Source organism: Ceratotherium simum, chromosome 3 (genome assembly GCF_057802395.1).
Source record: "Ceratotherium simum simum isolate JZ-2026a chromosome 3, ASM5780239v1, whole genome shotgun sequence".
NCBI classification, from domain to species: domain Eukaryota; kingdom Metazoa; phylum Chordata; class Mammalia; order Perissodactyla; family Rhinocerotidae; genus Ceratotherium; species Ceratotherium simum.
This window is the reverse complement of record NC_141902.1, coordinates 58,527,677-58,544,405: the sequence shown is the minus strand read 5'-3', so window position 1 is coordinate 58,544,405 and position 16,729 is coordinate 58,527,677. Positions and strand designations below refer to the sequence as shown.

At 40.5% G+C, this 16,729-nt stretch overlaps 1 protein-coding gene across 1 annotated transcript in view; it reads right to left on the bottom strand.

Annotated features, from left to right (window-relative positions):
* Window positions 1–16,729, bottom strand: part of ZNF609 (zinc finger protein 609) — a 202,218-nt gene that overhangs the window by 44,890 nt on the left and 140,599 nt on the right. The window contains exon 3 of the mRNA XM_004421687.3: window positions 14,367–14,592. Within this exon, the coding sequence (XP_004421744.1) occupies window positions 14,367–14,592 (226 nt within the window). The remainder of the gene's footprint in view (window positions 1–14,366; window positions 14,593–16,729) is intronic.

Below are 16,729 nucleotides of genomic sequence, written 5' to 3'. Positions count from 1 at the left end.
ATTTGATGTTTTAAGCCACCTACTTTTTGGTATAATACAGCCCCCAAAGCAGACCTGGTGTTGATTAAATTAGTCAGATTTTACCTTAACTAGTCTCAGTGAATTACTGCTGCTAGCCAAGGAGATCACAGTCTAGATCAGTGGTTCTCAAACAGGGTGGGTGGAGAACAGTGATAATGGTAGCAAATCATAATTTCTTGGGGAGCTGTTTCAGGACAAACATAACCAAGCTCCATCCTGAACCTGCTGACTCAGAATATGAGGAGTAGGGGATAGCTAACATATTTTAAGCAAGTTCCCAAGGTGATAGCACTGACTTGCTCTGATCCCACTCCACCATCCCCAACTGAGTAACACTAGCTTAAACAAAAGGATAAAACTTTGGGTCTTCCCAAAATTGATGTGTAGATTCAACGTAATCCTAATCAAAATCTCACCAGGTTTTTTCATAAAAATTCACAAGCTGATTCTAAAATTTATATGGAAAAGCAAAAGGTCAAGAATAGCCAAGGCAATCTTGAAGAAGTACAATAAAGCTAGAGGACTTACACTACTAGATATCAAGACTTATAAAGCTATAGTTATTAAGACAGTGTAGTACTGACACAAGACTATACAAATGGATGAATGGAACAGAGAGCCCAGAAATAAACCCACACATATGTCACTTGATTTATAACAAATGTGACACTGTAGTGGGGGAAAAAAATAAAGTGCTGGGTCAATTAGGCATCCATACGAAAAAAATAGAATCTTGACTCCCAACTCACACTGTAAACGAAAATCAATTTCAGATTGTAGATTTAAATATGAAAAGAAAAACAATAAAGTTCTCGGGAAAAAAAACATAAGAATATCTTTATTATCTTGAGAAAGGCAAAATTTTCTTAAACAGGACACAAAAAGTACTAAGTATAAGACAAAAAAGATAAACTAGACTTTATAAAAATGAAGAACTTCCATTCATGAAAAGGTATCATTAAGAGAAAAGGCAAGATACAGAAGATATTTGTAATACACATATCTGATAAAGGACTCATAACCAGAATATACAACGAACTCCTACAAATCAGTGAAAAGAAAACATACAACCCAATCCAAAAACGGTTACAAATAGATCTGAACATGCACTTCATAAAAGAAGATTTCCAAATGGCCAATAAGCACACGAAAAGATGCTCAATTTCATGACTCACCATGGAAATGCAAATTAATACCACAATGAGATACTACCATACACCAACCAGAACGGCTAAAATGAAAAAGAAAAAAGGAAAAGGTCAAGTGTTGGCAAGGATGCAGAGCAACCAGGATTCTAATTGGAAGCAGGAGTATAAATTGGTTCAGACACTTTTGGAAACCGGCAATATCTATTAAAGCTAATCATATGTATACTTTATGACCCAGGAATTCCATTCCTAAGTATATAGAATAGGAATGTATACACATATTCCCCAAAAGACACGTACAAGAATTTTTGCAGCAGCATTTTTCACAACAGCCCCAAACTGCAAACAACCCAAACGCCCATCAACAACTGAATAAGTAGCGTTATATTCACATAATGAAATACTTGAAATAATGAGAATAAACAAACTATAACTACTTGCAACATGAATGAATTTCACTGGCATAATGCTGAACAGCTAGACATAAAGTATATACTGTAATGATTCTATTTATATAACGTTCAAAATGGTTAACACTAATCTATGATATTAGCAGCTAGAACTGATTTTCTTGGGGGGAGGTTAGCTATTGGAAGAGAGGTATGAAGGGGCTTCTGGATTTCTGATAATATTGCACTTCTTAATATTGCACTTCTTTTTTTGTGTGTGTGAGGAAGACTAGCCCTGAGCTAACATCTGATGTCAATCTTCCTCTTTTTGCTGAGGAAGATTGGCCCTGGGCTAACATCCATGCCCATCTTCCTCTACTTTATATGGGACACCGCAACAGCATGGCTTAACAAGTGATGTGTCGATCCGTGCCTGGGATCGGAACCTGTGAACCCCAGGCCGCTGATGTGGAGCGCACGAACTTAACCGCCACGCCACTGGGCTGGCTCCTGCACTTCTTCATCTAGGTGCCGGTACCATAAAATGTATTCGCTTTGAAAATTCAATCACCTGCATGCTTATGATTTGTGCATGTTTTTATTTTATATTTATTGTTTATAAATATTTATATTTATATTATTGTTTATATTTATTTATATTATTGTTCAATAAGACCTGCTAACATAAAAACAAAAACAAAACCTTGGGTTTGTGACTCCTGTAGATCTCTGCCAGGATCAGCTGAGACACAGGCTAATTCTATACTTTAGGCAGTCTGCCCAACCTAAACGCTGCAGCAGACCAGTTTAGTATCTAATGCAACAGCACACAGTGGGGTGGGGGGTGGCGCACTTTCTTCATCCATTTTTTTCTCTATATTGATACTCAATTTCAGGAGATTTTTTATAGTATAATAATTCTAAGGAGCAGGCTAAAAGCTGAAAAGCAGAGGGGAGCTTGATAAAATAGAAAGATGCACAGTATTTCAAGCGCATTGAATGATACGGGAAAATCTTCAAAAGATGGGGATAATTAGAGTCAAATAAGGAGAAAGCAGGTTATTCACTGAAATAGTTCAGGGTTAAAAGTTTCATTTGATTATGAGTTCAACGGGGGTAGAAAATTATTTGATAGCAGTCTTTTAGGCTTTTTTAAGACATCCTAAAGAGAAAATAGAGTACAACTCGTGGGAGGGGGTACTACTGAATTTCTCATCACAGTCTTTTTTGTCATAGAGCTTGTTGCTATGGAGAAGGCCATGAAGGCAGCAACTAAGAGAAATAAAGGATTTGGCAGGAGTAAGCACACGGATAGTGGATTAAACAAAAATTCCTTGAGCAATTACCAAGCAGTAGGGCTATAAATGATATACTTTCCATTGTTTCCTAACCCCTACCCCTCTAAAAGTACATGGGCCTGGTTTGCCACTATAATTTAAACTCAAATACACAGAAGCCTGAATGGGCCTAACAAAGCCTAAGCCTGGCAGACAAAACACATGACCATTTAGCAATGCTGCTTCATGCCAGGGGGAATCAGCTACCTACCCACCCTATCCTGGAGAAATTATCTCCAGCTGCCTAAATTACAAAGTTGATGCCCTATGATTTCTTTGTTCTGTAAAGCCTGAGGGAGATGGGATAATGAAGTATCAGAAGAGGTGGAGAACAGCTCCTTGTTTCATAGAGTAGTCAGCGAGAGAGAAGAGAGAGAGAGAGTTAGTTCTCACTGGTATCATTAAGAGGCAGCAGTAGCGACCTGGGAGCAAAGCTCTGCCTGAACTGGTCTGAAACTACTGCTGTGGGAAAAAAAGCTACTTGCTAAGTCTGTTAATAGCTTCCGCCCATCGTTGTTACAGCAGCTTTATCAACCACTGCAGGGCTAGGACCTGTTTTTAGCAGTGTACGCACGGAGACCGGAGGGTTTGACGACATCTTCCAGCAGATCTCACCCACAACCAATGATTAACAAAGACAATTCCCTCCTCTGTCCCACACAAATCATCACAGAATTGTAAGTATCAGAGCTGGAAGGACCACAGAGATACATAGTCCAACCTCCTCATTTTACAAATGAGGAAACTAAGGCCCAGACCAGTTAAATACCCTTATCTACGAGGCAAGAAAACACTGAGGCTCTCAAAGGCGGCTTTCTCCCTTGGAATCATATGCCAAAGCTAAATTAGCTGGGGCCAGTGATTAGCCTCAGTTTATACAGAACTATATTTATTGCCTAGGTATCACTCACCTGGAGTCATACATAAGTATCAGGAAATAAATTATTTGTTAAAGGATGGCATTAGTAACAAAATGGGTCTGTCTTTGAGTCCATCTGAGAGGGTTTTGTTACTGAAATATCAAAAGAATCTCATTTGAAACAACCTTACCTATGTGACAAGCCCGCAGCCTAGCCAACCGTACTGCCTGCCTATGCTTTCCCCGGGGGAGGGAGGAGGTGGATTAGAGTGTATAAAAGGACATCTCTCCTTTGGAGATTAGTTTATTTTGCAATTTGCAAAATGAAACTCAAAAAACTCTGTAACTTAAATTTTTCCTTAGGGCTTCAGGATTAAAATATATGACAGTAGATAACATAATCCACAAGGGTATATAAACATGTTAACTGCCCTAAGCATCCCCTATGAGTAAGCTGCTAGGTGGGAAGAATGTGTTGGTTGTTGTTTTGGGTGGGGGAGGAGTGGGAGAAAGTAAGTACATATTGATTTCCCTAATATTTCCTTTGTGTGGCTGCTGTTGCCATGTGGTGGTCTGTTGCTATGAAGATTTGTGGTGCCAGACAATGGCTGCTAGGATCTTTATGACTGTGCTGTTGGTAGCGCTGTTTCTGCAGGAGTCAGGCTAGTAAGCAGTTGGCTAGGCAGTGGAGAAAGCTTGGTCACTGTGTACCATCTCTCTCCAGGTAAGTGGTGCCTGAGGCAAGACTGAAGGTGAAGGAGTGTTAATAATAGCCAAGGAAAAAGAAAAACCAGTAGCTGAGAACCATCTTAAAATTACGTACTTCATGTTTCACACACATACTTTCCTACATCAGAATCACACAGAATAAACCAAGGGTAACTACCATGGTTACTATTTCCATGAAAGAAGATTAATGGACAACCCCCTCCTTTTGGTGAGAAGGATAAAGACCCACAGCCAGGATCTGCAATCAGATGAGGATGAAGAACCACTCAGGCAGGTTCTCGGTGGAGCTACCACGGCAAACTAACTTCCTGCTAAGCAAAACCACTGCCTATTACTCTGATAATGAGAAAACTGCAACCGACAGACCAAAGCACACGGCTCAACCACAGAGTTTGAAGCACGGCCAAATGTTCTCCCAGGTTACAGGAGCCAGAGTAAACAGAAGTCACCTTGGATCTGTAGATGTCAGCTATTTACCTACACTCTTCATCCTCCCACACAATTACTCTTCTTTCCATCTCAGAGTATATGTACACTCTTATTAGAGTATACATAATTTAAATATAATCTAGCCCCTATGCTGTCCAGTATGGTAAACTATTAGCTACATGTGACTATATAAACTTAAATAAAATTTAAAATTCATTTCCTCAGTTCTACATGCCACATTTCAGGTGCTCAATATCACATGTGACTAGATTATCATTTTGGACAGCATATTTCCATCACAAAAAGTTCCACTGGACACTGCAGATTTAGCCCAAGCCCCCACAAATTAGAAATTGAAGGCCAGGAGAAGTTAAGAGACTTACCCAAGATCACACAGCTAGCTAAAGGTACAATCTGTTCTAGAATCCAACTCTCCTGACTCTAGTTCAGAGATATTTGTTCTGTACTACTATGCCTTTAAGGCACTATTATTCCTTGAAACAGTTCTTCCCCAAGAGATGGGGATGACAGCCTTTCTATGTTTGCTTGTGCATGTATGTGACAAAACTTTTAACGAGTGCAAAAATTGAAAACTTCCTCCTCTTCACCAAATCATAAAGCTAGAATTCAGCTTCAGAAGACAGGCCAAGCTTATCACACAGCTTTTCATATCCTCTGGCACACAAGGGAGTTGCACTCACTTCAGCTTCAAAAACATGGTCTTATTATAGCACTACAACTTCTGTCTTTCTGATATTCCGGTAAAAGAAGATCAGACTAATTTCAGAGATGTTATAAGAGGGATTTCTACATGGAGTAGGAGGGTGAACCTAGATAAATGATCATCAAAGCTTTTTTTTAGCAGCAGAATCCTCTTCAAATATAGTTTTACAAAGGAGCCTAACATATAAATCACTCAAGAGTAGAACTGCTGTGAGGTTGCATCTGGTGGGGTAGTAGAGGTAGGCCCACTCAACACCTTCCACTCCTATGACTGCGTCTGAGGTTCATCCATGCTCAAGTTCCTCAGAGTATAACTTCAAAGCATTTCCTTTGAAAATATCTGAAGGTTCTGTCTCTGACTTTTATAATTTCAAAAGATCCGTGGTGGAAGCCACTGTTAAAAAAGAAACAAAGCAAGTACATTACAAAATCTCTCATGATTTTTAGTCAATACATAGCAAATGAATCCAAGAGAGATTACAAAAAAATTACCACTTTTACCTACATGCCTGAAACACATGGGTACAAGGCACAGTCAATTTTATTAGTCATATATTTACTGATTATTTTACTTTTTGTGTAAAGACTAAACTAGTTCTTGGGGAAATAAAATGATATATAAAATGCAATTCCTGGCCTCAACTATCTTACAGTCTAACAAAGGAGAAAAGACACATAGGAACTCTAAGTGAAAACAAATAAGAACTAGCTTATACTTATGTCATTGTAGTCCTAGGAAAGGAGAAAGAGGGTGGTGCAGAAAAAATGATTTTTGGTTTTTTTTGGTGAGGAGGACTGGCCATGAGCTAACACCTATTGTCAATCTTCCTCTTGTTGCTGAGGAAGATTGGCCTTGAGCTAACATCTGTGCCCATCTTCCTCTATTTTGTATATGGGATGCTACCACAGCATGGCTTCATGAGCAGTGTGTAGGTCCTCACCCGGGATCTGAACCTACGAACCCCGGGCCACCAAAGCAGAGCACGTGAACTTAACCACTACGCCATGGGGCCAGCCTTGAAAAAATGTTTAAAGAAGTAATTGCCAAAGACTCCCAAAATTTGAAAAAAGATAAATTTATAGATTCAAGAAGCAAAGTGAACCCCCAAACAGGATAAACCCCAAAAAATCCATGTCAGATATATCATACATCATAATCAAAATGCTGAAAATGACAGAAAAACTTTGAAAGCAGCCAGGGGAAAATGACACATTACTTACAGGGGACCAATGATTTAAGTGATTGTGTATTTCTCAGAAACCATGGAGGCTAAAAGGAAATGGAACATTTTTATTTTTATTTTTTTATTTTATTATTTTTGTTTTTGTGAGGAAGATCAGCTCTGAGCTAACATCTGATACCAATCTTCCTGGTTTTTTTTTTTTTTTTTTTTGCTGAGGAAGATTGGCCCTGAGGTAACATTCGTGCCCATCTTCCTCTACTTTACATGGGACACCGCCACAGCATGGCTTGGCAAGCAGTGCATCAGTGCACGCCCAGATCCGAACCAGTGAACCCTGGGCCACCACAGTGGAGCGCGCACACTTAACCACTTGCACCACCGGGCCGGCCCTGGAACATTTTTAAAGTGCCGAAAGAAAAGAAATGTAGTGCCGGCCCCGTGGCTTGGCGGTTAAGTGCGCACGCTCCGCTGCTGGTGGCCTGGGTTCGGATCCCGGGCGCGCACGGACGTGCTGCTTCTCTGGCCGTGCTTAGGCCGCGTCCCACATGCAGCAGCTGGAAGGATGTGCAACTATGACATACAACTATCTACTGGGGCTTTGTGGGGAGGAAAAAAAAAAAAAGAAAAGAAATGTAAACCTAGATTTCTATATTCAGAAAAAATATCTTTTAGGAATAAAGGTGAAATAAATACATTCTCAGAGAATTAATAGCCAATGAACCTACTCTAAAAGAATTACTAAAGGAGATTCTTCAGACAGAAGGGAAACAATAGAGGGACTCTAGGAACATCAAGAATGAAGGAAGAGCAACAGAAATGTTAAGTGTCTGGGTAAATATAATAAACTATTCTCTTGAGTTCTTTCAAGTGTATATGATGATTGAAAGGGAAAATTTTTTTAAAGTTATCTGATGGGATTTTCAACATATTAGATGTAATACATGAAACCAGGGGTTTGCAAACTTTTTCAGTAAAAGACCAGATAGTAAATACTTTTGGCTTTGCAGGCCATATGGTCTCTGCTGCAATACTCTACCCTGCCACTTTAGTGCAAAAGTGGCTGAAAAGAGGCCAGCCCCGTGGCGTAGTGGTTAAGTGCGCATGCTCCGCTGCTGGCGGCCCAGGTTCGGATACTGAGCCCGCACCGATGCACTTCTTGTCAGGCCATGCTGTGGCGGCGTCCCACATAAAGTAGAGGAAGATGGGCAAAGATGTTAGCCCAGGGCCAGTCTTCCTCAGCAAAAAGAGGAGGATTGGCATGGATGTTAGCTCAGGGCTGATCTTCCTCACACACACACACAAAAGTGACTGAAAATACATGAAATGAATATGGCTGTGTTCCAATAAAACTTTACCTATGGACAATGAAATCTGGATTTCATATAATTTTCATGTCTCACAATATTCTTGTTTTGATTTTTTTTCAACCATTAAAAAACATTACCTGTTTTTGCATGGCCCATAGGCTCATATTAAAAAGCTATACAAAGAGATGAAGAACGAAGAGTCAGAGATAACTAGGGAGGTTGGAGCCTAGAAAACTGGTAGCATGGTGATGCAGGTGATGAAGGTAGGTGTAATGAAGAGAAATAGAGAAGAAGGAAAGAGAAACAAAATTTTAGGAGAAAAAGTTTATTATTTTTCAGACATTTTGAATTTAAGAAAAGCTTCTGGTAATGTTCAAGTCAGCAGTATGAAACAGGATTAGGCAAAAGGTCAAGTGTAGAGATAAACGTTTTGGGGATTGTTCATACAAGGGAAACAGATGAAGCCATGAATATATAAGACTGCACTTACTAAAAGAAGGCTACTGGGGCTGGCCCAGTGGTGTAGTGGTTAAGTTTGTGAGCTCTGCTTTGGCAGCCCAGGGTTCGCAGGTTTGGATCCCAGGCATGGACCTATGCACCCGCTTATCAACCCGTGCTGTGGCAGGCGGCCCACATATAAAGTAGAGGAAGATGGGCAGGGATGTTAGCCCAGGGCCAATCTTCCTCAGCAAAAAGAGGAGGATTGGCAACAGATGTTAGCTCAGGGCTAATCTTCCTCACACAAAACAAACAAACAAAAAAGAAGGCTGCTGAAGTAACTTTTGGGAGTTATGATGTAGGTAGGCTATGCAGAGAAGAGTGGCAGAGTCTGCTAATTGTTTCCCTTTCTTCCTTAGTCTGAGCTTCTATTTTGTGAGGGGAAGCAATATATCCAGCTACGTTTCCTTGCCTTCCCAGAGGCGTAGCCAATGAGATGTAGGCTTCTAGAAGTTGTAGGGTGTGGCTTTTAGGAAAGCTTGTCAAAAGCAAACAGACTGGATGGGAGGCAGATGCTGTTTTACACTTCTTCCTTGTCAAGCCTGGAAAGCAAACATGATGGCTAGAGCTACATTAGCAATTTTGCAATAAAGAAGTAACTTTAAGGAGCCTGGAACATTGATTACTTTGTGAAGCCATCACACCAGCTCTAGACTGCCTACCTTCGGAATTCTCAGAATAAATCATTATTACTTCATCTTCTGTTCCTTGCAGCCAAATCCCATTCTTAACTCAAAGTTTCCTCAACTTTCCCCACTATGGCACACACAGTAAATGATAAGGCTGCTTGTCTGGTAGAAAGGGAGTGGGGCACCAGCTGCCACAGCCCCCAGCTAGAGGCCAACAAGGCAGAATTGACCAATATTTCAGCATCCTAAAAGCCATCTGGAATTTCTGACCTAATGAATACAAGGAGGAAGAGGGATTGACAAAAAATAAAGTGAATAACCAGTTAGAAAGAGAAATGAGGAGATTTAGGGAAGTGCAGTATGACAAAGACGAGAGAAGAGTTTCAAGAATAAAGAAGTAGTAGAACTTCTAAAAGTCTAGTATAAGAAATGTTTCAGTCAAATGGTGACAGAAGAAATCTGCTGGGAAGATGTTATATGATACTGGACAGGTAAAAAAGGTTGGAAACAGCAATAGCAAGTAGTGAAGAAAAGGGGAGAGGTCAGTAGTTCAAAGGGGTAGCAACGATGAGGAAAACATTTTCAGTGTAAAGAAGTGTTGCAGAGAGAGTTTAAATAGAAGGGGAAAGAATGAAGATGAAGAAGAAAGAGTAGATAAAATTCATGGTATAAAGTCTCAAAGAGTCTTCAGAATAAAGAGCGCAAAAGAAATAATAGGATAAGAAAAACAGATTTTAAGAAAGAAGAGGGAAGCTAGGGAGATTTAGGTGGGTGGTTTTGATCTTAGTTGTTTAAGAGCATGAAAAGAGAATGAATTGGGCTAATAAATCTTGAGAATGAAGTAAGCATTGCGGACTGCAAATGTAACAGGGTGATGAAGGGATTGCTAAGTAGTATTGCAAGCTCCGTTTATGTCTGCTAGCATATACTTGCATCAAAAACAGGTGGGTTTTGTGAATTCTTCTACTTGTCAGTCTAGGATCAGGAGTTGAAAAATGGGAGGTGGAGATTCCCTGAATTTGAGACCAGCAAGGTGAGTATTTTCATTTTTCTAATGTAACAAATCTATATGTAACAAGTGTATAATGAAATTTCATCATTGGTATTAATATTTTTCAATTTTCATTCTCATTATTAGTATATGAAACTGTTCCCTTTCAAGATGCCATATTCAACTAGTACTGGATCCATGCTAATTCCAATGTTTAAGTCATAGATTCTTATAACTTAAAAGCTGGTCCTGGTGGCGTAGTGGTTAAGTTCACACGCTCCGCTTCGGCGGCCCAGGGTTCTCAGGTTCAGATTCTGGGCATGGACCTATGCACCACTCATCAAGCCATGCTGTGGCTGCGTCCCATATACAAAATAGAGAAAGATGGGCACAGATGTTAGCTCAGGGTCAATTTTCCTTAGCAAAAAGAGGAAGACTGGCAACGGATATTAGCTCATGGCCAATCTTCCTCACCAAAAAAAAAAAAGCTGGTCCTTATTGGTCACCTAGTTCAACTCCACTTAAGAGATCACGTAACTAAGGCCCAAAGAAGTTAAGGAACTTGCCTAAGGTCACAATGATAAGTGGCAGAGGTAAAGAGGTCTCCTGATTTCCACCCCAGTGCTCTTTCCATTAGACCACAAATTCTTCCAGAAAGTACATTTGCCAAAGTAACATATATCACTAGTGATGGCCTTCCACTTAGTGCTGTGGTCTAAAAAGGAGAACCGACAGCATCTCCTGGAATTCTTATCTAAAGTCAGCCTTGCCTTTCTTTAAAACCCATAGAAGCCAGTAAGCAATTTTATCTCAGCAAAAGTCTGCCTTAAGGCTTTTTAAACATTGTTTCCAGGACCCTGGGTTAAGGTAAACCTTGTGAACCAGGAATAGACTTGGGACCTGTTATTTGATTCAAAGTGATATCAGGTGGAATCAGACCTCTGCATAAGTGCTAAGAATAAGTCTCAAAAAGCCAAGGAAAACACTCCAGGTTACACTTGGGTCCTCTTAATAGTCCTAAGATTGAGCCTAGTCAAGGAGGATCATTGCAGTGCTGGCTGAATTATGAACAGCCTAAAAAGAGATGGAATCTGCAGGAATTTAAAAATGCCTCCAAGGCAAGGTTTACAGTGAGAAATAGGGAAGAAAGAAGCAACACTGCAGGACAGGTAAGCAAAGAAATCAGGAAGAATTGAGGCCATGACCCCTACACCTGTTTTCAGCAAGGTGGCTCAGTTCTACAGGGACCTCAGGGTCCCCCATTCCCCTCAGAGGCCAGGCATTCACAGCTTCTTTCTAAGCTGTATGGGTTTTTCTGTTTGAAGACAGTAGTTTGCTGGGCAAAGAGACAGACAGAAGTACAGAGATTCAAGTAGGAGAAAAAAAGCCTAAAAGGCTAGAAGGATTTTTTTTAAAGTATCTGTATACAGTTCTTACCATTAACTTGAGGAATGACTCAGTATACCTGTCTTATAGATCTGCAGAGAACGATCTTTGCAGGAAACCTCTGTTACCTGAAGATGAAAAGGAATGTGAACTAACCCTGATCCCAATTCAGACTTTTGCCAACTGACAGCTCAGGTGAATGCCCTCTGGGATCGTCAGAAAGCAAAGAAAAATAGAGCATATAATTGTAGAACAGTTCCCTTTCCCTTGGGATGAAGAAAAAGAAAGAAAAGAGGTACTAAGCCCTGAAACACAATATGGTAAGTGGGAGAAAATATGGCATTAAAAGTAGGAGAACTGAAAATCTTACAGATTTAAATAAATGAGAGTGATCTCAAACCTTGTGAAAGTAGTATTTACTCTGAGTTTCAGAGAAGGTGTGGAATTTTGGCAAGTATTTGACATGATTTCTAAGTTCAAACAATATTATAGTATTTATTAGATATATATTAACATGGATTCAGAAATGACAATGACACAGATGCAAGCATTCATTCAAATAAATATATATATATTTTTTCCTTTTTTCTCCCCAAAGCCCCAGTAGATAGTTGTATGTCATAGTTGCACATCCTTCTAGTTGCTCTATGTGGGACGCCCCCTCAGCATGGTTTGACAAGTGGTGCGTGGGTCTGCGCCGAGGTTCCAAACCAGCGAACCCCGGGCCGCCAAAGTAGAGCGCGTAAACTTAACCACTACGCCACCAGGCCGGCCCCCAAATAAATATTTTTCAAGGCCAACTATAGGTGCCACGTGTTAAGTGCTGGGGATACAATGATGAGCAAAACAGACGCCCTGAGCTCACAGAACTTCTAAAACAATGGAAGAGACAGACATTAATAGAAAAATACAAGTATATACAAAATTGCAAACTGTGATGAGTGCTGTGAAATAAAATACAGGGTGCATTAAAAGTACATAACAGGGGAACTTGGTGATAGGCTGCCAGTGACACCCAGAGAACCTTTCAGAGGAAATAATTTACAAAAAAATAAGAAGTGCTAACATCCCCCTGGCAGGGAGGGAGAATGGGGATCCTCAGAAAAAAAGATATCCATTGTTCTCAGGAGAGTGAAAGGGTTACCCTCACTCTCTTACAAAGTTTTCATCAGGTTCACATACACAAAATGCACCTTGCCCTTGGAGAAAAGTCACCATCATAAAGATAGGTAGAATAAATAGGCAGGAAATTGATGTCTTCTATCTTCAATATAGTGAGGCAACAGGCCCTGAAGGTTGCTTGGTGGCACAGAGCTGTGGTCTGGATGTTTGTCATCCCAACAGACTCTGGCTGTTCAGATGTTTGGCTATAGGCAGATGACATTTTAAAAATCAGAGATAGCCACTTGTGATTTCCAGATTGTATACTGTATACACATATCCAGAGTCAACCTCTGGGGTCAACCTCTCTTTCCACTGTCTCTGCATCAGTTTCTATCACAAGAGGATTTTTGTTTTCATTATTGTCCCGGGCATACAATAAAACCTCACAGCAACATTATTCTGAAAGCTGAAGCTTTACTATATTGTTAATGACAACAGAGCCAAGAACACAGAATTCTTAACCTGTATCACATCAGGCAGTGCATGATAGACTTTAAATAAATACTGAATCACAACACAATATTCAGAGGAACAGATTTTTATCAGAATGACCAGAATGAAACGCCTGAATTTCCACAGGCAGATTGACAAGACAGCTTATGATAATCAGAGATAATGAGCTGTGCTCCTCTGGGCCTCTCAACTCCCTAGAGTGGGGATGCTTTGAAAGTCTGGTTATTGATGGAGAGACCTGATGGGACTGCGAGGCCCAGCCTCTCTAACCACACATACTTTGACGAGGACTTGGATTCTTTAAAGAAAAGAATGTTATGTGCTGAAATCAAATTGCCACAGGTGATACCAAGGGATCTGAAATACCTGGTTAAGTCCCTTTGCCTGCCTATTCTATTTTTTCAGGTTTAACTTCTAAAACAGAAGAGATTCTGTTCTCAGGGGCAAATGGAATATACAAGAAGTCTGGATGGTAGCCTTGCGCAGCAGCACCCTACAGTGAACCAACTGCTTACTGGATGCCTGAAAACAAGACCATGTAAACATTCCCCTGTTGCCTAGGCCTATAAAATCTGTACTGACAGATGCATGAAGCAGTGTGGGTGGCTGGGCAATGAGGCAACCAATGGGAAGGCACTGGCTTCTCCTTCAGGTGTTAAAAAAGGCAAGAGTTGCATATTCAAGGACCCAACACTAACATAATTTAAAAGTGACTGTTTTCCATTTCCTTGACTCCCATAGCTGCCCTTTTACTACTTTTTCTCTTCAAGACTGACCCCAAAGTTAATTTACATTCAAATTCTCCCATATAAAATGATAGAGAGGTTATTGAGAGTATAGAATTGAATTGCCTGGCCAACACCCATCAAATGACTGCTAAAGTACCAGGGCCAACACTGTTGAATAGCTATGACGGGGAGATAATTAATTTAAAAAACTGCCACTCTCTAGAAGCTGGGTGATTTTACTAATAAGTTTGCTGTAATTCTCTGGGTAGGTAACACCATCAGACCATGGTCACTTGATACTCCTAATAAACATTTGGTATTATTTACAACAATAAGCCCCTGTTGGCAGAAGCAGGTTGAGAAGGGATGGGACGGCACACATAGCACTTACCATCTTCTGTTTCCTGCCACACAATGCCCTCGAGGTTGACGCTTGTCCCAGGTTCACAGGGCCCCAGGCACTCGGGCTCTGTGGCAAGAGCCACATCACATGTGTTGACCCCAACTGATCGGGTACGAACCATGATCTGCTCGCAGGGGGATGAGATGTCATTACTGACCACTGGCACCAAAAGGTGCAGTGGCAGCACCGCTGGTGTAGAGACAGGGGACTCCATCTGTGGGGGAAGAGAAAGTAGTAGCTGAGTTGCAGGGAGAAAATTTAGAGGAAATACCTTCTCTGTATTTAATCTAGTCCTATGCCCCTTCCTGCCAGAGTGTGGAGGGCTGTAAATATAAGACTTTGGTCCTTCTTTTCAAGTTCTAGCTCATGATACCACTACAAACCTAGTGGTTTAGATGAGTGCACCCTGTGTTAGGAGCAGTTCTATTTCTTATTAATGATCTTCCTCATAAATTGTGCTTGGCTGAAAGTGTATTAAAAAATCTTGTCTCATTTAAAAATCTCTATTGAAAGAGAATCAGAGCCAGACTTCAATAGCAACAGGGCACATAGACTGATGAGAAAGAAAAGGCCTAGCTTCTGAGGCATGTTCTACTGCCACCACTATGCTTCCCACCAATCTATCATTCAACAAAGAATACATTAATCAGATATAAAACAGAAGAATACAGGTGGGGATAAAAAGGGGGAGAAATATCCAGATCCTAGGAATGCCACTTCAAGAAAACTGGAGCTTTAATTCATCTTTAGTTAAAAGGAAATCTACTTAAGTTATAGGAGGGCTGGGAGCAACCTGATGGGGGTTTCCAACCCTCAGAAATTATAACAGCAATTGGTTAATAAGAATGGTGTTTTGGAGTGTGAATCTAACATCAAATTTATGTATAAGAAACAGAGGGTGCTGCTACTATCCAGAAGCCAATCCACAGCAGTCTGCAGATGAAGCTGATTACACACACACAGATAGAAACAGTCGAACACAAGGATCAGCAATCTACCACCAAAACTAGAACCTCTCACAAGAATGCAATTACCTAGATTCTAAGAAGAATGCAACACATTTAGAGTTAGAAGAAAAGTTGTAATAAAGAGAGTAATAATCCCTTAACTCTTTAAATCGCAACATTTATCAGTTTGACAAAGTACCAGCTCTGAGTCTATAGTCAACATAGTGTTTTGCATACGCAAAGGCACTCAATACACACACTGACTGATCTTTCCTGAAGATTAAATATGATACAATCAGAAGACCTAGAAAATAAGAGTCAAGGATTGGGACCCTCTTCACCTTGTGAAAGACTTTTTAGTCCAGGTTGAATGTACTCCTTCACCAGACCTACATTCAGAGAGAGCCATACACTGCACCCATAATCCAAGCTGCTGGACAGCTCCGCAAAGAACTCTAGTTCTGGAATAGTTTACTACATGACCACTGCTCTACCTACAATCCACCTCCCTTCTCTTAACACATACATGCATACACACACACACCTTTCTGGCCTCAAGTATTACTCAGAAGCTGAGATGTGGGTATCGCATCCATTCTTTGCAGTTTGGCTTAGAAGTCACTGCTATTTGCGGATCATCACTGTCAGAGTCCACAGAATGCTAAAACACTGATTCTGATTAATTCTGGTCCCTGAAAAGCTGTCAAAACATTATCCTTATCTGCTTTTTTGTCACATACACCCATCCTGTACTTCCCTAACTCCACCTTTTTCATAAAATGAAATTAAAGTGGAAGCCTGTAAAATGAATCCTCCGCATTATGGTAAATGCCAAAAGGCATGTTTGCTCTCTTGAAAATCAGTTATTTATAATTTAATTTGGAAACCTTCTTGGGATGTGCTAGATCCTTGGAAGACCCTTTAAAATTTCCATGCACAGATTTGAAGGTAAAAACAACACAGAAAAAGTAAACTGGACTCCCTGTACTCCTGTGCAGTGTTGGAATCTGGCTCTAATCATTAAGCCCTTTCAGGAATGCTATAAAAAGGTGGCTCTTAACTCTTTGCAAAGGAAGTTTCCTGGAGATTTTACCCTTGAGAGTTACTAGAAAGGGGAAATTAGAGACAAAGTATATGGATCATCTTTACTCTTGGCCTTACTTCTATTCCTCTGTTCTTTGTCTTGGGGAAGAACTGAGACAGAAGTAATTTTGCAGTATGTGCATTTCCTTTGCTTAGAGTCTGTTCCCTTTTCTATACCTTTCTTCTACTAGCAAGGAAATTCCTGCAAGGTCCTCTTGCCTGGACACAGAGATTGGCCTAAACCTTCTAGGTCACTCCTGTGAACTTTCTGATTGCCTTGCTTGAGCATGTCCTGTTGCCAACTTGTTCCATTGCTGAGGC